At 32.9% G+C, this 23,114-nt stretch overlaps 3 protein-coding genes and 1 non-coding gene across 4 annotated transcripts; 3 read left to right on the top strand and 1 right to left on the bottom strand.

The window, feature by feature from the left end:
• Positions 1 to 51: 51 nt before the first annotated feature.
• TRNAL-UAG (transfer RNA leucine (anticodon UAG)) lies at positions 52 to 131 on the bottom strand. Its single transcript has one exon. It is a non-coding gene; the product is annotated as a tRNA-Leu (tRNA).
• Positions 132 to 3,148: 3,017 nt separating this feature from the next.
• LOC149386438 (glucan endo-1,3-beta-glucosidase 13-like) lies at positions 3,149 to 5,082 on the top strand. Its single transcript, XM_089627211.1, has 7 exons — positions 3,149 to 3,259; positions 3,365 to 3,393; positions 3,477 to 3,723; positions 4,019 to 4,042; positions 4,210 to 4,241; positions 4,344 to 4,578; positions 4,683 to 5,082. Exons 1-7 carry the CDS (start codon positions 3,193 to 3,195, stop codon positions 4,727 to 4,729), a joined length of 681 nt encoding a protein of 226 aa, XP_089483337.1. The 5' UTR covers positions 3,149 to 3,192; the 3' UTR covers positions 4,730 to 5,082.
• Positions 5,083 to 9,174: 4,092 nt separating this feature from the next.
• LOC149386437 (uncharacterized) lies at positions 9,175 to 11,272 on the top strand. Its single transcript, XM_089627146.1, has 7 exons — positions 9,175 to 9,263; positions 9,668 to 9,744; positions 10,219 to 10,453; positions 10,551 to 10,571; positions 10,662 to 10,705; positions 10,803 to 11,037; positions 11,133 to 11,272. Exons 1-7 carry the CDS (start codon positions 9,194 to 9,196, stop codon positions 11,156 to 11,158), a joined length of 708 nt encoding a protein of 235 aa, XP_089483272.1. The 5' UTR covers positions 9,175 to 9,193; the 3' UTR covers positions 11,159 to 11,272.
• A 5,936-nt stretch (positions 11,273 to 17,208) lies between these two features.
• On the top strand, positions 17,209 to 18,652 carry LOC149386436 (basic helix-loop-helix (bHLH) DNA-binding superfamily protein). Its single transcript, XM_089625963.1, has one exon. It carries the CDS (start codon positions 17,489 to 17,491, stop codon positions 18,293 to 18,295), a length of 807 nt encoding a protein of 268 aa, XP_089482089.1. The 5' UTR covers positions 17,209 to 17,488; the 3' UTR covers positions 18,296 to 18,652.
• Positions 18,653 to 23,114: the final 4,462 nt, after the last annotated feature.

Below are 23,114 nucleotides of genomic sequence, written 5' to 3'. Positions count from 1 at the left end.
ACTTTGGCCTTGATATTATTGGGTTGGAATTAAAGCAAGAGAAAAAAGAAATGACAGCTGTGGGATTTGAACCCACGCCCTTGCGGACCAGAGCCTAAATCTGGCGCCTTAGACCACTCGGCCAAACTGTCATACGCCTTCATTACGTAAATTATTTATCCTATACATTTACGAAATTTTTCTAGAATTTGTAAAATTAAATTGAAAATATTTAGCGGACCAGTCTAGAACAATTTGATCCGATCCTCTTTACCACTATCCCCCCCCCCATTTAAGGATGGGTTTTACTGTTTTAGACTTGCATCCCTTATTAGGTGAAGATACCTACAAAGATAAATAATATTTTTTTATTAAATATTAATATTAATATATAAATCATTTAAATTGATTCTGTAGTGAAACCAACTTTATAATATGAGCCTAATTTGGCTAAATATTTTTAAATAAATTCAATAGAATTAATGCAAGCTTACCTTTGGACTTGGTTATTATTGTTATCGCTGCATGCATCATGGATGGGGCAACAATAATAATTTATAGTTATGAAAAGTAGAATTAATTTATTCCGACGACTTTTGAGGCACATATAATTATTTATTTTTGTTGCAGCTTGTTTTTCAATTCTCCTAGGTTTCTTTGGTACATGCTGTTTCTTTCTCGTATCCGAACCAAGACACGAACCCAAGAGACCAAGTTCGTGTCTTTTCATGTCAACTCTTCTTAATCTTAACCATGATTTTCTCCGGACCTAGCCCCATATAGTTGACCAACCTTTTTTCATCAATAATTTGATCGTTTTCGACAAGGTTTTGATTTTGACGTGATTGACTTAAAGGGGTATTTGCATGGATTTCTGTGTGCCTATACAATGAATAAACGAGTTATCGCTATCAACTTGTGACACTCACAATTGCATGCGTTTCGAAATTCCATTAGTGCCAATCATCTCACCCCTTAAACCGGCATGGAAATTTCTTATTTTATTGACTTCGAAACCGGCATATTATTATTTTATAATATGGGAGGTATAATTGTTTAGCACGTAGAATATATATATATATATATATATATATATATATATATATATATATATATGTCGTTATAATATCAAAGCGTGAATAGGATAAAAGAAAGAATATATGTGGAAATGGAAAAAGTTGGATAGTGTTATTTTTTAACATTTAATTTGACATCATCTTAAATTAAGCAATTTACAAGATGTACGACATCTAACAGTAGTAATTGACAGTGATAGTATCTTTTTTTTTAATGAGAATATCTTGTAAAACAAGAAAGCTAAAATCACCACTATAATTACTATTTTCTTTTAATTTTAGTCGGTGCAAGATAATCGATGTCCAAAGTCGTGATCATGCATTTTTTTTTACCATTTGAGCCCAAGAAAAACTACTATAATAGGATATATATATATATATATATATATATATATATATATATAGTTAGTTAGTTAGTTATACATGTTAATCATCAAAACTCGATTACACTACATGTGCATACGCTTACAATTGATATTTACTATACTATAATAATAAAATATAAAAAAACTATATAGGATTTTTTAAGATCTAATCATGTTATTGGACACTTAATAATACTAATTAAGATCCATTCTAATAATTTATGAATATTAATTTTCGGTTCTTACCATTGCATTTTCAAAGTCTTCAGAGACTTTCCTCAAACGAGTTCTTAATTAATAGAAAAATACAATGATTGATTATATATTAGCATAGTTGATATATAATAAACTTCGGACTAACGTTTAAGTATTTATTTTACAAATAATTTGATGTACTATAAGTTCAGACCTAGTACATCTCATTTACTTATTTGAGAATACTTATATTTAGAGGATCGATGTACCTTGAAATAATATAATTGAGCGAAGTAATTACTAGATAAACTAATCGCTTTTGGTCAATGAGTTTCTTAGCAGTTGTGTATATTATATAATATATATCTAATAATTCCTTTCGTGGGAAAATTATATACACATACATTTCGTTATATGCACATATCGCTTCCTTGATAAGGAAATTTGGCAAGCAAGCGCGTATATATATATACCAATCCTATTAATAGCTCACGTGGACCTGGTACAGCATAAATTGGTCTGAGGCAGACCAATTTATGAAAGGACTCTATCAACCGAAGCATTGCCTTTAAGGATGCATAATTATTAGAATAAATTATACTAAACAGAAATTCAAAAATGGAGATCCTATAATGACCGGGTCAAGTGGGATTGTGAGATCTTATAACAGCGACAGTATAGTTCTCAAGGCACGTATTGTGTGTGACATATCGTATTTACTATATACGAATATATCGTCCACGAAATAAATAATGCGTACGTGAAAAAAAAAAAAAAAACTATTTTAAAGCATAAGGATCCTTCAACAGCAACAACAACAACAAGTGAAGAAGAACAATTAAATAGTCACGTTCAAAGCAAAGATCTATATATTTTGAAGCGAAAAAGAATATTTAACTTTTAGAAATTAAAAAAGTCAAAATTTGTAGAAAAGACATAACGAGTTTTCGTTGGGAATAAACACTCGAGCAATTAATGTGTTATATTAATTACATTACAAAACGCAATTGCATGTGAAACCTCAATTGGAAAAAAAAAATTACTTAGTTGTGTGTATTTTAGCTAAAATAAAGAGTGCTTATTTTTACAACACTAAATTAATTTCATCCTCCCGATCAAAAGATCATTACGTATCTTTTTTTTTACCAATTATCGCAGTTCCTTTTTTTTGTTTTTTTATATATATTTATTATTAATTACTGTTCCGACAGTTTTCTGTTGCGATCGTCTTTCCAATTATTCATCACATAAAAATATTAATCGCTTTGCCCAAAAAGCCAATATTTGTACCGAAAGTAGATGGCCACGAAAAATACACGTCAATCTGTCGCTGTAAATTTAATTATTTAAGGTATATATTACATTCTCAATTTTGCTATATGCTTCGTAACACATGTAAATGTAATTAATGCTACCATTTTGCACTCCTAAATACACACGTAAAGGCCTCGACGATTTTCTTCTCGAGCAAGTAGAATCACTCTATAAATACAAGTCTAAAAGCTTTCAAAAGTTTCAACTCGAATTACCAAGAAAAAAAAAAAAAAAAACTTAGTTTCAAACTTTTTTTTATCATCATGGCTGGGCAAAGAATTTCTCCGACTGCTCTCTCTTTTTTACTTGTGGTTCTCACTCTGAGCTTAGGTACTATATGTTACATTATTATTATGTTTTTAAAACTCGTTTTTCAATGAAAGTGTCATGACCTTAAATTTGACAATAACCTCAAATGCTATTTGTATTTCGTAGGAGAAAACTCGGAAGCAACTACAGTTCAGGTAGGAAAGAACAAAAAAAAATGAAATAAAAAAAACTAATTAAAAAAATTATAAAATAATTATCTGATTTTTTTTTTTTTCAGACTTGGTGTGTGGGAAAGCCATCGGCGAGCGATGATCTGCTGAACCGGAATACAGAGTACGCCTGCAACAACATTGAGGTCAAAGACTGCGACCCAATCAGGGAAGGTTCTTCGAGTCCGTGTTTCAAACCGAACACGGCGATCCAACACGCCTCTTTCGCCATGAACGCTTTCTACCGCAAAAGTGGGGCCCACCAATGGGATTGTAACTTCGAAAACTCTGGCCTTATCTCCATAACAGACCCCAGTAAGCTTTAGTCCGACAATTCTTGCATCACAAGTCAGACTAATCTCTTTATTTTTTTTGCGATTTCTTGTGCCTCAAGAAACATAACTCTCTCTTTTTTTTCGTTTTCGTTTACGCTCAGAGTTTTCTGTGTATATCTGAAGATTTCACGTGCCTAAAAAAACATAGTTTTTCCTCATTTTCGATTCCTTACAAACATTTCTTGTTTTGCAAGCAACACACTCTTTTTTTTATTTCTTGCATCACAAGAATAATGACTATGTTTTTACTAACGTTTCATTTTTCCGATTTGCAGGCCATAACCTTTGTCTTTACGAAGGTAACGAAAATCGAGGACGGATTGTTATCTAGCCGTTACTTACATTTGTTTGGGGACATATTGTTATCTTCTTTTTAAATCATACCATCCAAGTTTCTAGTTCCGTCCCTAACAGTCATGCTTACAAATACGATAACACTAATTTTTTGTTTTCTCAAATTTCTTAGGCAGACAAACCACTATCGATCTATCGCAATCGGTAAATGATTTACTGTGTTTCGACATACATACAAAAGTCACACATACATAAATACATACATATAGGTTTCGATATTGAGGAGACTTGTTGGGTGATTTACAGGGATTTTGGTGTGTGGCGAGTCCAACAGCGAGCCAAGAATCGCTGCAGAGCAACATCGACTACGCGTGTGACCACGTGGACTGTAGCGCCATAAAAGTCAACGGAGCTTGCTTTGACCCCGAAAATGTCATAAGCCACGCCTCGGTCGCTATGAACCTTCACTTTCAAGCTAACGGAAGGCTTGCTGAGGCCTGCGATTTCAAGGGCACTGGCCTTATTGTCACCACCGATCCAAGTAGCTTTTTTTTCTTTTCTTTTTTTGGCCTAAAACTAATCCACTTTTTATTGTTTATGTTATTATTATAATTGTTCTGAGTGTTTGAATATTCTCTATTTCAGGTTATGGTAATTGCGTGTACGAGATTGCGGATATGGCAGCTAAATGATAACGATTACGATGGTATTAATAAGCGGTGATGATAATATTAGGGGTGGCTTTTGAAGAAGTACATTTATAAGACTCTAGTAGTTAAGCTGGTACTCTTTAAGTGTTATGGTTAATTGTGTTGGTTTAATGATGTTTATATCTTAAATATCTATGATATCAGTGAAGTAAAAGAACAATATGTCCTAATTTCCTATATATTCTCAGTTTCTTTATAATTCAGTTACGAATTACCAAAGAGTGTAGTACAAAACATGTTATTCGTGATTTGTGACCCTACTCTGGAGTCTAAACTAGCCATCGTCGAAAGAAAAAAAATATATATTAAAATTTAATAATAAGAATGGGTTTATAATTGGACAGACCAAAATAAAAGCTCTGTTTTTTTTTTTTTTTTTTTTGAATGAATGTAAGAAGGTTGAAATTTAGAATGTCCACGCCAGGGAGAGATTAATTGGTTGACCAGTCAATGAACATGTGAAAATAGGCCGTAAAATGGTTCAGGTTTTTGGGCTTATTAAGGGGCCCAAGCTATAATGATTTTCGTCGTGTGAGTTAACATTGGGGGCCTTAACATTGAGGAATTTTCTTATAGAAGAGAACTTGAGTAAATATAACACTTCCCATGCCTCTTTATCTTAATTATTGTCAAAATTTAAAAAGCGCGTAAATATTTCACATTTAAGATAAAAATATAACTACTTTTTTTTTAGGCAGCTTTACTGCTAGATTGAACTTCCACTTTCAATATACTCATATTCTTTCTCACAAACACAGCCTTTTTTAAAAGCAATTATGTCATGAGCACTTTTCCTCTTAAATCAGATCAAAATTTCATTTCTCCTCATATGTGATGTTTAGACGCATTCAGTATCTAATTTGGACATTGTAAATTCATTTTCTCGTATTATATACTTTAAATTAACTTGTATAAGCTTATATTTCTTCTTATATGTGATTATTGAGATATTGGATCGTTTTTACTACCAGACGTATCAATCCTCTTAAGTATGTATTTTATCACCAAACATAATTATCAAATCTGTGTCTTTTTTGCTTTCTGATTGATTGTTTGTTTGATTGTTTATTTATATAATCGTGCTAAACATAATCAATTGTTCAATAAATTGTTTCACCCACTAGTTGAACAATCATCTTAAAACACGTTTAGTAATTTTATGATGGTTTGCAATGCATTTGTGATAGGGGTTATGGCCGAGTTTGGCCCCAAATTGTTTTTTTGAATTGTATCCAACCGTATAAGCAGTTTGAATAAATTGAGACTAGACCTTGACAAATAAGAAAATGAACGAGCCAAACATTGTTGGAGCGTAGTCTGGTTCGACAACTATTTATGCTTATTTTTACAAACTTAACTAGAAATACTAGCTAAGATATCAAGTAACCTAAATCTTGACATAAACATTACTATGTTCAAACTATTAAGTTAAATGTTCAAAAGTTAAAAAAAAAAAAAAAAAGTTTTAATTTTTGAAACTCGATCCCACCATTCAATTTTCCATCCTCCTAATGAGAGATGATCATTAATATTCAGGTATATTAGAAAAATAGTTAATTTAAACGTTTGATATTGTTAAATAGCCAACGTTTAGTAAATCTTAGGTAAATAGTCATTTTCATGTATGTACAGACGTAAAATCTTAGATAAATAGCCGTCTCCATATACTGGGCCACGTTATTATTTATGATTATTTACCTAAGATTTACTAAACCTTGATTATTTAGCAATGTCAAACATTTAAATTGACTATTTTCCTAATTAAATGGGTTTTATGCAAAAATGAGAGACTAAGGGTAGAATAAGAGATATTTAGAGCACGGTCGGCCCAGCCCGTAGGCAAAGTAGCCAGCTGCCTAAGGCCCGGAAATTTTGGAAAAGAAAAAAAGCCCTTTTTTAATGTTGTAGTTAGTTGTAGGCTTCAAAATAATTAAAAGGTCCATTTTATTCAAGATCTGTATTTGTCAATTGGAACTTGTCAGTTGTTAATGTTTACTAACGCATTATTACTTAATAAGTTTTAGTGTTATGTTGTTATTTAAATTTAAATCTATACACTACACTTAAAATATACTTTTGTTTGTTAAAAAAAACCAGTGCAGTTACAAGAAATAAGTATTGCGCCACCACATCTATGTATGACATGATTTACATTTATATTTTTTTATATGATCCTTATGATTTTTCTTAAAGAAAATTATCAAAACCACATAAATCAAATCCATAAACGCGTGTATAGTAAGAGAATGAAAAAGTGCCGAAAAGCCACAAATGCATCGCACTACATCAATTTTTTCGAAGCACGATGGGGAGAAAATGAGTGTGCTTGTGTAAATTCTCGTCGGGTGTGGCAAGTCATAAAAAATAAGAGGAAGAAAGAGAACGGGGTGTCAAAATAGGTTATACCATGTCAAAATATGATTATCCAGTGTCCCATTTCGGGCATATATAATAACTTGCCTCGCATCGAAAATAAGTCTTTGCCGCCCTTGTGAGTCTCTACGCTGCGCCCAGCTTATTTGACGTGCACTTGTGTTTTAATTAATGGCTATAATTTTTTGCTACGATGTATGCTTTTTGCAAACAGATAGACGTTTTTGGAAAGCTTATTGAAAATCATATATGATAATGCAAAGAAACAATCTCAAATCCTCCATTTATAGCCAAGGACAGAGCTAGAGAAACTCACCGGGGGGGGGGGGGGGGAGGAAAAAAAAAGTTCCAGGGGTTAATTTGTAAATTTTCAAGGTAAAAAGATGTAAATTTTTTAAAAAATGAGTCAAAAGTGTAAAAAACAAAACTGAGGGGGAAATCTCTCTCGGCCTTCTGTAACTCCGTCCCTGTTTTTAGCCTCGCAATTATGTAGAAGATAACCCTTATTTTCTTGTCTAGCTCAAACTTGACCGAAAAGCAATAAAATAATGTCGCAATGCTTCAGCTTTTTATTTCAATTAAGCTCCAAAAGCTATAATCTTACTAAATACCCGAAAAACTATCAGGGAAAAAAAAACGTAAAGACTTATCTTGAATCAAGCTTATAAACGCGTGATAAGTAAGTATAATATGCACTTATCTCAAGACTATAAAGTCTTTACGATAATTATATCACGGATTTGTTAGTCTTTTCTATGAGCGTCAATGTTCTTTTGTAAATCGCAAGAGAGATTATAAATACAACCTTCAATTTCGACTAGTAGTGAACAATTATAAATTTGTTTGTTAATTTTGTTCTTTGCGATTTTTATTTTTATTTTTATTTTTATTAGCTCGGATTTTAAGCTTTCAATTTTCATTACATCCTAACGTATTTTTATATAAATGTATGATATAATCTTATTATATTTTAGTTTTAATAAAATAAAATTTGAGCAGCGGCGCGGTTCAAAACTTGTAATAAATAGAGGCTGAGTTCAGTTAGTGATATAGATTGTGGCGTGCCTCTGATTTAATGATGGAATTCAGAGAGAACTAATTACTTGTCATAGTCTGTAATCTCTGTGTAGAGTGCTTCAAATATTTATATCTTGTGCTCAGTATATTATATTGAGACTTCTATGCTGTACCAAATAGAGTAGAAATCTAAAAAAGCAGTGTATAATAGAATAGAAAGGATATCAAAATTAGAATGGAAAGAATATCTAGAAGCTGGGCCCCCTAAGTTACCCTTACAAAAAAGACATCAAAATAAATAAATTTGGGACCCGAATGTAAAAAGCAGACTGATTTCTGGAGAGTTACTAACAAACTCTGTGACACCACCCAAAAAAATTCTTTAATAACAGCATTTATTGAGAATGCCTGCTGACCAGACGAAGCACAAGTAATAAATATTTTTTTTTATCTTTTAACCTTTTTATTTTATTTATTTCTTTCTTTTAGGTGCAATGCAACCAAATTAGGAGTCCAAAAACAATAAATGCAAAAGCTGTTTTTCCAAGCAAAGTAGACCATAATGGAGGGTTTCACTTTCACTTCATTACCATTATTATAATTATTATTATTTCAAAAGGCTATTGAAAATTCCTCAAAAAAAAAAAAAAAAAAAAGGCTATTGAAAAGAATAAAAAAAAAACCCTGCCGTTTCTTATCTCGTCGCCATTTATTCGCAACAAAGTGAATAAGTAAGCTACAAGTTGTACGTATATATTAAAGAAAGAAAGAAAGGAAAAAAAAAAGGTATAAAATTTGAGCGGAAAAACGAGTATCGCAATGCTAAGCTGTCTGGGGCCAATGAATGAGTGACACGTATTCATTGATCATCCATGAAAATACATCATTGTTACTCATTGGTTACCTCAGAAAAACTTTACCCCTTGCGTATGGTGGTGGGGCTAAAAGATTTCCACATCTCCATAATGCCGTTACAAAATAATGTATGTGTGTATATATATATACATGTATGTATGCGAAGACAATATTCCGACCATAAACATTTGAATAAACATAATGGCAAAGACTGAGGCAACTTCATCATCATGTGCCATCCTTTGTCTCATGCTTTTATCTTTTCCTTGCGGTATATATCTCTTTGATTTTTAGTTGAGCAAAAAATAAAGCTATGATGTGTTTCTGAATTCTAATTAAGAGAGAGCTCAGCTTTTGGGCAGTTGTGGCAATCACTACCCCAACAGACCATTGGTGTCACTCGATCGCTACCCTCTACAATTTTTATCGTATTATAATTTATTTATTTGTTTACTGCTTGTTTGTACATTTTATTATGTGATCATAAGAGCCTATATGTTGCAATAATATTATGCATGTGACATGTGAGAGTGTAGAGATAAGAGTTTTTGAGAGGGTTGAGAAGAAGATCTTTAAACAGTCAAACACATCAATTGAGTATCTATAATTTCGCTTCTGGCATGTAGCTGAGTACTCATTTCTTTCCTAAAAATTTGAGTTTTATTTTTTTTGCAGGAGAGAGATCAATGTTGGTGAATGCACATAATATTATAACCCGAAAAACCCTCAACCCATCACCGCCAGTCACATGGGTATTTATAGAATTAATTAATTTGCCCTTCTGTAGTTGTTTCCCCTTCTCGTTATTTGATCATGTGATATAAAGTTTATAAACTAATAGAAATGTTACTAGCCCTTAATTCATGATATACGGCATAAAAAGACATAATGAATCTAATCAAGATCTTATTCCGTTGTGATGTCTGATATGCTTCGAGGCAATTAATACAACCACGTTTCTTTTTAAAAAAAACAAACAAACAATGGCCTATAAACGAGGTAGCTTGACAACAACAGCATTTGAATTTTTCATTTTGTTAAATTAATTAACGGCAAACAATTGATTGTCTTAAACGATGGCTGATTATAAATAAAAACTTGAATACATGTAACAAGGAAAAAAAAAAGATGATGCCTCTAGAGTGAAAAATAATTTTTTATTTTATTGTTTGGAGATTCTCAAAATTTAAATTATTTTCTAGGCTAATAATTTTATTTATTGACAGACAACTTGGTGCGTCGCAAATCCATCGGCAGATTTAAGAGCATTGAAGAACAACCTCGACTACGTGTGTGACAAAATCGGGTGTGAAATGACGCGCCGCGGTGGATTATGCTTCTTACCGGACACCGTGGCCCACCACGCCTCTGTTGCCATGAACGATTATTATCGGTGGAGAAATGCTAAACCTAGCGATTGTGACTTCAACAAAACTGGCCTAATTGCGTTGTATGACCCGAGTACGTCCATCTAATTTTGTTTTTCTTTCTAACAATTTTTACTAAAAAAAAAATTGAAAATTTTAAAATAATTTGGTTGCTTGTTTATATTTTTCAGGTTACGGTGGCTGCCATTTTTGTAACTACAATTCCCTAACTCAAACCCTCACAATTAATTATGTAGTGTTTTTATGATGAGATACACCTAACGAATTCACTTAATTTGCAGACGAGTCACAGTCAAAGCCTCCGAAAGGAACCGTGGAGAGAAAGGTAATCGAAGGAATAACTCATCCAAAAACAATTTGTATTATAATTATAAATAAGTAAATAAATAAATACACACTTTGTGACATTATTCGTAATACAGGACACGTGGTGTGTGGCTAAACCGGGAACACCGGAGAAAACACTTCAGGCGAACATCGATTATGTGTGTCGACAATTGAAAGATTGTAATGTGATACAGAACGAAGGGTCGTGTTTTTATCCAACAACTAAGATTAACCACGCCTCTGTTCTGATGAATATTTACTACAAGACTCCCGGGAATAATTACAGCTGCGATTTCAACAATACCGGCCTCCTCGTCATGACGAGTCCCAGTAATATTTATGTTACATTTACGTAATTTAATACAATTTTTTTTTTATTCTAATCACGATATTTTCTTATATGTGAATTTTGTTCCTCTTGGCAGGTTATGGTAAATGCAATTATGCCTGAAAAGTCTCAAACGAGACTATCGAAGAGGAGAAAAAAAAAATCATGAAGAAAAGTGCTGTTTTTTTTTTTTTTTGTCGTGACTCACTGTACTGCGTGTAATCATCTAGTATATTTCCTCTCCGAGCTTACAAATAGACAAATAAATTGGTTTTTGTTTTATTTTGCATTTTTTATTATTATTATAATTATTATTACCAATGTAGTGAGTAACTGAGTATCAATGTACCATTGACACTCTGGACTCAGACAGATAATAAAAAGTAATATGATGACATTTGTATTCACACACTTCAATTGTACTTAAGGATATTTTCATGATTCCCCTAAGCAGACGTGGTTCAAGGCAATCTTATACTTTTTTTTTTCTTATTGAAATTAAGTGCTACTTGATCGACACACTTGATGAGGTGTACATTTCCAGCTACTTTGCTTTAAAGAATACTTCAAAAAACATGAATGATATCGAGTATATTAACTATGGAGCTGGACAAGAAACTTGTCATTAAATTCTCTTGGAAGTTGAAACGAGGAAGGGGAAAATTTTTGGGGTATAGCTTAACTAGATATAGACATTTAATTTGTTAGATTATTTATGTTTAAATTTTAGTCTCCTTATCAAATAATTAAAAATAAAATTCAAATAAGATTAGGAAAAATCTCATTTGTATGCTCTGTGTTTAATCGAAATGTGGTGAATATTCATATTGATATCTAGAAATATCTCTTGTATCCGTTAACATCACTATAAATAATATGTTTATTATCCTAAAAATTTTATTGAGTCAAATATGACCCATTAATGACTTTTGGTTGATTTCTTAGAAAATTTTCTTCTCCGATTGCCAATGTGATAGCTACTTTGGGAAAAAACCAAATCGGAGAAATTCAACTCAAAGCCATAGAAAGGGTTATATTATATTCAATAAAACTTTTTGGGGGTATAAACATGATATATTAATAGTGATGTTAAAGGATAGACCTAATAAATCTAGAAACCGTGGGAATGGTTGTTGCATTTCGATTAGATACATTAGATACGTTTGATATTTTCTCAATAAGATAAGACTTATGTATCATACTCACTATTTAAAATAATTCGGTACATCATCAGTATCTAAGAAAAATCTTAGATAGTTTGATGCTCATGATAATTTCTTAGTTATAAATGATATTATTAATCGATTGTATGATTGAATTATTTTTATCTAATTTACTTATTTGAGGGTTTGATTTGATTTGTCTGTGTTATGAACTCAGGATATTAATATTTTGAAAACAGGCAATTTTTGGTTTTGAACAAGTTCGAGCACCGTGGGGAACGTTGCGGCCTCCTCGGACGGGGTACAGTCATGTGCAGGGAAAGGTTTGTTGCAAGATGTGATGTTTTATTGCGATGACCTATTGCAGGATGAGATCATACTGCATGCATTCTGAGAACGGCATATAATACGATTACATGATACAAGCTGCAACCAATTTTAAACTTACAATCGCAGCCAGCCGCATGTTACCGCATCTTGCAACAGATCACACGCCATAGCAGGACAATTGGTGTCATGTCTTAAAACTGAGATTTAAATACGTTTCACCTATAAAGTTTCAAAAACTCGACCTAATATTGATTGTTAGTTTTGAAAAATTTCGTTATCGGGTAATTAATCGGTTTTTTTTGTTACTTTTATAAAAATAAATACACACAATATCTTGTTCAGATTTTACTTTTTATGCATATGGACTATTATATTTGTTGAACCGATATTCTACCTCAGAACGGTCTTGACAATTCATGATGAAAAGATAGATTTAAATTTGTAAATGGGGCTCAAACTTTCATTACGATATCTAGTTTGCTTTATATATTATTAGAATAAATACTGGCTAATTTATTCAAAAGAGGTCTCTATTTATAGACCTCAAGAGTTGGTGTGCTCCCCTGATTTTGGGGGCACATCATTGTTGAATAGGACATCTCTTCTCAACTCATGACACGTATTTGGCACGATCCAAAATTGATGAAGCGGTCGAGAGTAGTGATTAAATAGTCCTCGATCTACGAGATTCCAACTAGAGTTTGTTGAAACAGTCTTTGGTGACGACCTGAGCCGGAGTACTAAGTTGATGAACTGAGCCGGAGAACTAAGCCAAAAATGTGGTGTGTCGTGGGGTGAGCCTCGAGATCGATCTCGGGACCTGGACAAAACTAATCAATTCGGGCCCAAACAAAGTCGTATTAATAGAGGACGAAGTCCAACATCAACAATATTCTTATGCATTTTAGATGATTGGATTATTAGTTTATGTTGTGTTAGAGCATTGAGTGACTTTTTATACTCGTATTTTTATCAATGAAATAATTTTGGAGCCAATATAGACTTGAAAACTAGTTTTAAAGTGATTATGGACTTCAAGAACAAGACATGGACTCTAAATAATTGAATAACCAAATTGAAAAGCAATTTTTAAAATTAGGTATTGAATTTAAGAAAATTGATGATCGAATATTCGGTTAATCGCAATTTCGATTTTGGACTAAATTGAACCAATTTTTTTAAACAGAAAATTCGTATATAAAAAATTTAATTAATATAAGTGTAGTCCTTTTTTTGTCGTTTTGCTGATTATGACCAACTGTACTACGTGTAATCCTTTTTGTTGTGGCTCAAAATGTACTACGCGTAATCATCTAGTCAATTTCCTTGACAAATAAATTGGTTTTTGTTTTAATTTGCACACTTCTTTATTATTATTAGTATTATTACTCTCATAGGTTGAAAAGTATTGGACAAAGATGAAGAGTCTAGTGAGTACTGAGTTTGACACTCTCCTTTGAAAAAAAAAAGTGTTGACACTATGGACTCGTATTAAATTTGGGCACGTAGAAGAGAGTGAATACATTTCCATTGCACGCATAATCTCGTGTTTAACTGAAAAAAAAAATATTATTTTTAAGTGTTGATTTAAATTTCGCTTAGTATAGAAGAAAAAAATTTGTTCCATTGAAAATTTTTCATTTTCATACATAAAAAATAAAAAAATCAAAAGATTAAAGTGTAGTTTTTTTTTTTTTGGTAAATAAGGATTAGAATGTAAAAGTGAGAATATGTAAAATAATTTTTCTTTTCTAAAACTGATAAAGTTTTACAAACTATGTACTAAATTTACATTTGAAAATTACATATTAACACTATATATGAAGAAGAAGAAAATAATAGAGAAAACGATCATTTTTACTAAAATTATATATTAAAACTATACTAATATTATATATGAAAATTAAATTAGAAACTTTATAATAAAAATAAATATATGTGAATATTGTATGAAAATTAGAGCAGTTGAAGAGAGTAAGATAAAAGATTATACGAGAAGGTTGTGAGCGAATAATGTGAAAGTGGTGATATTTATAAAAGAAGAAAAAATGTGAGATTAAAAAACAAAAAATAAAGGTCGAAAGAATGGAAGCAACAAAATAAACATTTCCGTATCCTTTCCGCTGATTTCCGCTGGTCTAGCGTAAATAATAAAATTTTTCATACATTGTTAGCGAAAAAAAAAAATTATTTCTTTAAATTGGCCATAAGGAAAGGAATTTCAACTCATTTTCATATAACATGGCCAAGATTAACTCGGACAAATAATAAAATGTAATATGATGAGATTTATATTCAAAATTTCAAACAATTCAATTGTACTTACGTAGGCTATTTTCATTATTCCCCTAAGCAGACGTGGTTCAAGGCAATCTTATAGTTTCTAAAAATTAAGTATTACTTAATGGACACACACACTTGATGAGGTGTATATCCCCAGCAGCTACTTTGTTTTAAACATACTTCAAAAAAACATAAATGATACCGAGCAGACTTTGGAGTTGGACAAGAAATTTGTCATTAAATTTTCTTGGAAGAGAGAAAAAAAAAACATTGATTAGTTTCTGAGCAAGCGGAACTACATTTGATAATTTCTCAACCACATTCCATGCTTGCTTTCAGAAACAATTTCCCTGGTAATGAGGAAGTGGTTGAAAAGCTTTGTGCACTAAATGATGAGCTAACAACAATGTATGGGTGTATGTTGAGACACCAGCAATTATTTATTGACATTCAATATCATTGTCACGTGACGCCCCAATTTGGCCAAACTATATACTTGAAGAAGTTGAAGCTGAGAATTATCTCTGTTTGAAACAATATATTGATTTGTCTCCTAAACAGTAGTGTATTTTCAGCGGTTAACCTGGGTTAATTATAAATTAAATAAATAAATCAAACTAAACCTTTTGGAACAATTTGTGTCGAGAAAAAGAAAACACAAGGCATCAACGCAAAACACATGAGAGGATATGCTTTCTGACGTGAATAAACAAAAAGAGACCCGGGGAAAATACTCGTAATTAAATAATGGGATTGGATTGGACTGGACTAATTCTAAAAAGCAAAAATAATAATAATATACTTAATCACTAAACTAAACCAATGTCAATAATAATGAAAGCGAGAGGCTTTCACACGAGGTGTTCGGTGTTCCTTGAGCACGCATTACTTAATCGCCTGCGGGGCAGTTTCGTCAAACTTCGCGGGACCCACATGTCTCCCTCGCACGCGTGCTTGATCGGACGGTCACGAAAAGATCCGCAATAGACGGAAGGCATTTCCGAGGCCTGTAATCGGACGGCTCAAATTCTCCGGGTTTGACTCTTCACTGTCTGAGAACCGGCACACGCTTCAATAAATCCTCGCACCCGAACCTTCAAACCTCGAATTAAACTTACACCCTCCCAAACAAGCTCTCTCTCTCTCTCTCTCTCTCTCTCTCTCACAAGGACTATCGTAGATCTTGTTCATCAGCGCAAATCTAGGGAATTTTCCACTCTGAAACAACTGAATCGCGAACCTCATTCTTCGTCTACCACTTCTCGATCTTCTTCGTAAACCGTAGGTCTTACTTTTTCGTTCGTATTATCAAATACATATCGTATCTATGCAAATGAATTTCTTGTTGTGCGACAAGATTGTGCTTTTGGAATAAAAGAAGCTTCTTCTTTTATTTTTTTTCTCTTCTTTTAACGATTCATTTTTATTTTTAAAGCCGAGGTTCATTTTTATGTAATTAAATTGATTGTTATTTTTTTTTATGTCTCTCTGTTTGGCTGTGAAGAATATGATTTCATCCGAAAACGAATTCTTAAGTCGACGATTATTAAAGCTACAGAGCAAAACAGAGTTAACGACTGCGATTTATTAGTTAATTAATTTTTCAAAAAAATGATCGATCGTTCTGTTTATACTTTATTTTATAGCTTTACTCTTTGTTTTATTGTGCTGTTTTGTTTTTTTCTTTCATAAATTTATATAAATATTTTTTATGTACCTTTTTGCAGTGAAATTTGTATCTAGCTTTCGATGATATATGAACTAGTGAAGTGAATGAAGATGCCTTGGACGTCATCCCTCGCTAATTACAACAGTAAATGTGTCCGCTTGGTTGTTTTCTTCCGCGTTATTCTGTAAATTGATTCATTTCGGTGAGACAATTTCTATTTATCTTTTTTAACTTTTGGATTCAATCGTCAGTTACTGTGATTGCATAATATGCTTTATCCCTAAGTTTCCTTGTCTCAACACTGTAGGTGAGCTTTTTGTTGTTGTTGATCTTGTTGTTGTGAAACTCGCTTGTAAAGCGTTCTGAGATCAAAGTTGGTGGGTCCAGTGAGAATGTTCATTGCAGTCAGCATTAAAAGATACCGCGCAGTCAAAGAAGTTGGAAAAATTATAATGAGTGTTGGGGTTATTGCCTATTATCAACTGATGCAAGTTTGCCAGGTAAAAATCTTCCCTGCTTGTACTTAATGATATTGCTCTGTTTTTGCAATACCGTGTGTTTCAAGATTGCACAGTAGTCAGACTTCTGTTTGCTGTTTTCTTGTGTTTTTCTTGTGATATCACACTTATTAGCATACATTTGAACTTCCTTAGTGCTTTCCCTGATTGTTTCTTTAACTTGGTGTCATCACAGGCTGAGTATTTCCGTCAGTTGCTGAAACCTGTGACGTAGTCTGCCATTAACAACCCATCAGGCTCTTAGAGATTTTGGCCAGACTTCCTTTGTGGTTGTGTCAATACATAACAAGAAAGTTATAGTAATCAAACCTTCTGAACCCTACTGGCAATACACCCTCATTTCGCTCTGCATTGTCTCTCTGCATCTGATCCACATTAACGGTCTTTCGCCGAAGCCAATACCGTTGAAACTCTGATAAATTGCCCTCTCAAACAACTGAAAAAAAAAACAAATCTCTCAAGAGTTTCACCCCCCTAAACACGATTCCCGATGCATAACGGCCATCACTATTACCCCGATATGAATCAGCCTCCGCCCGAATATCAAGGGGGTAATAATTACATGCATTACCCCGGCGGTGCGCCTGAATATCAAGGCGGTGGTAACAATTACATGAACTACCCCGGCGGTGCGACCGAATATCAAGGTGGTGGTAACAATTACATGCCTTCCTTCGGTGCCGACGAGTCAAAGAGCATGAAACAATTCCGCGGAATCGAGTTTCAACCCTCGGAGGTTTGCCCGAGGAATTTCATCATCTTTGACCAGACCGATCACCGGAGTCAGGTAATGTACCACCCGGCGATAGCCCACAGGTTTAACGGTCCGGGTCTAAACATGGGAGCGGCGTACGACACCGGTAATCTGATCGGAGGGTACAGGAACAACTCCGTGTCATCGTCTCCGCTGAAGGAGAATTCGGATGATATCGACGCTCTGCTGAGCATGGAAGGCGAGGATGAAGAACACGAGTACGACGAGGATGAGGTGAGCACGGCACGGACCTGCGGGAATTACGGAGGCTCTTCGCCGGAATCTTGTTCCAATTACGCTGTGAAGCCCCGGAAGAACGGCTCGTCGTCGTCTTCGAACCAGAGGTCTTCTGCGAGTGCCAGTGCCGGTGGGAACAACGAGACGAAGCGTCGGAAAATGAAGAAGATGATGAGGGCTCTGAGAGGGATGGTTCCAGGTGGCAACGATATGAACTCGGCCACTGTTCTCGACGAAGCTGTTCAGTACTTGAAGTCGCTCAAGGTCGAAGTGCAAAAGCTCGGAGCTGTGGATTTGGATGACTGAGTTCTCCAGCGAACCTCGATCGTTATAATGTTTCTCTGTTTGTACCTCTGCAGATGAGGTGTTCTATTTATAATGTATTAGTCGTTATCTTCTATCGCTCTCTCTTCAGGTTGGCTTGACGAAGATTAAAATGCCCGGGTTTTTGCGTGCCTTAAACACTTCTCCTCGGAAAATTCAAAAAATTCATGGCCGGCGAATCACATGGAAGCTGAGTAAAAAGCTGGACTTGAGGAATTGATACGTAATATTGCTATCTATGTGTTGCCACTACCTATAGTCTTGACCGCTGGTTTATAATTACGCACTCTTTTGTATGTATTTTGAATTATTATGAATATTTTCACTTCACTTGTTTTATTGTTGCGTGTTGGATATGACTTTAGATGCTTCACTTTTTAACTGCTTTTTCTAGCCCATTTCATTTTCAGAGATCATCAACATATTGTGTGTATATTTATATTTATCTGCATGGCAAATTGATAGGTTCCCAGTGGGCGTTTTGTGGTACACAAAAATATAATGTTTGCTTGTTGAGAATGTTCGTTTGTTGATGTCTGGTGGTGAAATTTAGCTAGCTAGCTCAGTTTATATTTTAATTCTTTTTAGGAAAAGCTCAGTTTGTATTTTATAAAGGCCTCACGATGGGAAGTAGCAACGCTACCTTTTTTTTTAAATCTATTTGAGCCATGACTGACTAGTACAAACAAATCTCTGTCAGTGTCTTAGTTATTTATGTCTGACATATATATAGCTGACATGTATATACATATACGTGGAGGTCATTCATTGGCATGCAACGTGCACTTCCGTCCCTCCGCCCATCGCCCATTTGAGCCCCAATTAGAACTCGGTGCTTATAGTGGCGCACCAAGGATAACTTTTGGTTTTTATTTATTACTATTTAAAAAAAAATGAACAATGTTTTCATTTGCTCTATAGCCTCAAAACATATGTTATGTGATGTGTGTGCTTTCATTGGGTCCCACTCTCGATTCAACTTGGTCTCCCGACAGTTTTGGTATTGGATGGTCAGTTTATGTGTGACTTTTGCTTCTTCCGTCTCTCTCTAGCGCCCACAATTTCAAGCATGGGTTTGGGTAGAATTAAATTCTGGTCTCCCTAAGAAACGTGACAGATTCTTCCTTGTAATTAATTAAGTTGTTTTACTTTTACCCGTCCCATCATTTTACTACGCCAATATTAGGTACTAGGATTTGGGTGATGTTCTATCGTAAATCCGTGCCCATTAATCTTTTTTTATGGTGACGTGAACTGTATTTTTATCTTAAAATATTTGTGCCATTTTCTCTTTTTATCGTATTTTCTCAAATGTGACCAATTTGTACATTTTTAAGGTAATTAAACAATAAATAAATAAAGGAAAAAATATATAATTTATTTTTTTAGAGGGGTGAAGACTCCATGTAAATCTGTCACTGAAAATAATCTAAGGAGTTTTCGATATAATTAAAACATGCACGTAAAAAGCGTGGCTCGTATTTAATAAAAATGTTACTTATAAATAAAAAAAATATGAAATTAAGAAAGTAAAAAAGGGATTGATTTTAAGAAGTGACCACAATGTAAAAGTGTATTCAAAATGATCGAAAATATTGTTATCGTTGTCGTACCGAGACTCTGATTTTGTTGGTATACCCTGATTTACCGTGGTATCTAATAAAGCAAATTGTAAACTATAACGATTAAGTTACTGTTACCTTCATTGTAAACTGTAACGATTAAGTTACTGTTATCGTCATTGTAAACCGTCAAATACCGAATTTATCAAGAGGTATCCAGGGAACAAATATTTATAAAAATTCATATATAACATAGGATAAAAATGTAAATAATCTACAATATTTTCATTCTATTACCAGTCATAATTCAAATAGTTCAACATAAACGATATGAAACAGTTCAACACAAACCAAATGAAATTGTTCAATACAAAGTACAAACCAAAATAAATAAAAAAAAGTTCAACACAATCCACCAAATTACATAGTTCAACAAACACGAAAACAAATAAAATGACTACTCCGGAAACACTCTCGGGGTAACAGACATACAATAATTATAACAACTCATGTAATGAGCATATTTAGTCAAGTACATGTCCAAGTGATCGTTGTAGTTTCATTGAGTTCCACTAACAGAGATATAGTACGAGTGATAACCCGGTTGATGTTGGATTATAGATATGATGCTTCCACCGGTGACCCAAATGACCCTGGAAAGTTGTGGTAGATTGTGTGTGTTGTAAGCAGAAGATCCTTCATAATATAGGTACGATTACTCCGCATGAGGTTATGCTAGATAGTATTTGTGGAGATTATTGTCACCCATAAAATTTATAAAAAAAAAAATGATCTTTGAGGTTTCGTTAATCGATCCGATTTTCTGTTTGTAACCGGCGATTTTTCTGATATCTAGCGGTTTTAATTATACCGCTATAGGGAAAGACCAAAAATCGGTATACCGATCAATTTTCTCCCGGATTTCTCGGTATTTCAATCCTATGAAATATATATTTTCAAAATTTTAAAAAACCGGTACAAAAGTATAAAAATGAATTCACTTAAACAAAGCTTTTGGCTAGTCTCTTTTGTTTTTATTGCAAGATTTGATATTTTTTAAACAGATAAGTTTAAAGTCACCTATACTATGTGAATTCTCTAAGTGTATGCACATAAATTTTTACGCCTATAAATAACATCATCATGCATAAATATATATATATATATATATATATATATATATATATATATATATATATATATATATATATATATCCTCCTTATGAGTAACTCAAATAAGGATAAATCGAGCATCTGTTCGACTAAGACACCTTAAAGTCTAATCCTTCACAATGTAGCTTGAGCAGATTCGAGCATATGACTGAGAAGGCAAAGTACAACTATATGAGCTCTAGTAGCTAAGATTATTAAAGAAGAGTTAACATTCAAAAACTTAGTAAGCCGAGGAATGTGACATTAGATTACCAAAGCTCAAGTAGTTATTTACCAAAGCTTAGTCGATCATTTTTTTTTCCATTTAGACACTTTTACTTATTTTTAAATAATGAAAATCTATATCCAATCTCGTTAAGAAGATGTAACGAATCTCTATGATCTCGTTTGCTTATTCAATTTTTACAATCGTATTTACTATTTCGGTGTTTGAAGTTAGCTAGATTGAATCTTTTGCTATTGATGGCTTTCAACCGTTAACGGTCTATCATTTTGCTCCTCTAACTTCTATGAATCATAGGACTTCACTCTTGCTTACAATAAATAGTAAAAAAAATGACCCATTTCATAAATAACAAGCTCTTTTTAGTTTAGTCTATACATGTTTATTGTCAAGGGAAAAAAAAAAAAGACCAAAACCATTTTAATTTTAGAGAGCATCTAAGACAATTCGTCCAATGATATTATAACAATGACTCTAAAATTGAAAGTTTAATCTTTCTTAACATCGTAATTTCTTATGAAACCAATAAATTAATGCTTTTAAGTTTTAAAAAAATAATTAACAAGGCTAAACTAAACGATTTGAACGATTATTCACTAAGAAGTGGCAACATCATCGTCATCATCATTCCAAGAACAAGATAGAAAAATTAAGATCAATAAAGATGATTGAGTCTCAATTTAATTTTCCTTTAATCAATATCATGCATAATGATCGAATAATGACAAATAAAGTTCTTCGTGACTTCCAAATCATCTACTTTTAAAACAACGTTCCATATAAATAAAGTGGCAAATTCAAATCGTAATCTATGTAATTGATATTGCCATTGATGGTAATAGTCCCAAAGGTGAAGCCAGCTAAACACTCGGACATGAACTTAAGTGAAATCATATCCGAAACTATCTGCCCAATTCCAATCTCATTACCATTAGTTGTAAAGTCACAACATTAGTTTTGGACTTTCTTTCACGTGTAAACGACATATTTATAATAAAACGAGTCCGAAACAATGAAGGGGTCACAAAATAATCGCTTGCAAACAAGTTGACTTTTTTTTGGAAGTAGCTAATAAATCTACTCAACAATCATTATATGCTAGGCATGTCACGTAGCGTCAGTGCATTTTAAAAGGAGAAAAAAAAATTGATCAAATATATAAGAGATCAAATTGTGATGATATATAACTAGACCCGAGAACATAGCGCTAATTTTATGTATTTTCAGTACACTTTTTTTTATAGGGTGTTTGGTGGGGCTGCTTTAGACATAATGTGTCAACCTTCTTTAATTATGAAGTGATTGCTTTGATTTAGGAGGCATTTTTCTATCTTAATATGAAATTAGGAGGACAAACTAAAGTGAGATTTACACTATATTCGAAGCACACAGAGAAACCACGTCTTGTTTGTGCTTTGTAATTTGTATAGGACACCATGATATCAAAATTGAATATAAATATCTATATTTTCTCAAATCTATATAATATTATTGATTATTTTCAGGATCGCCTGTTCAACTTTATTTATTTATTTTTTTTATGCCACTTTATTCAAATATATGATATACAACTTGCAGTTGCTATGATGTATGTTTGTCCATATTCACTTTTTCCAAATGAACCGTTTTCATACTCGAATTTACAGATATTTAGTTTTAAAATGTCGTACGTTAACATAAACTCTATAACTATTATAATATTTTACACTAGTGGCGAGCATGTTTAAATATACATTAGCGTAATTAACCTGAAATCATTTATAAATTACAACTTTATATCATTAATATTCAGTATTTCCTCCACAAGTTTTGTTTATATGTCTATATATTCGTCATGACATAA

This window comes from Urtica dioica, chromosome 9 (genome assembly GCF_054948205.1).
Source record: "Urtica dioica subsp. dioica isolate 48M chromosome 9, U.dioica_male_clone48M_v1_H2, whole genome shotgun sequence".
In the NCBI taxonomy this organism is placed as follows: domain Eukaryota; kingdom Viridiplantae; phylum Streptophyta; class Magnoliopsida; order Rosales; family Urticaceae; genus Urtica; species Urtica dioica.
The sequence above is the reverse complement of the archived record's forward strand: the minus strand, read 5'-3'. Positions and strand labels throughout refer to the sequence as shown.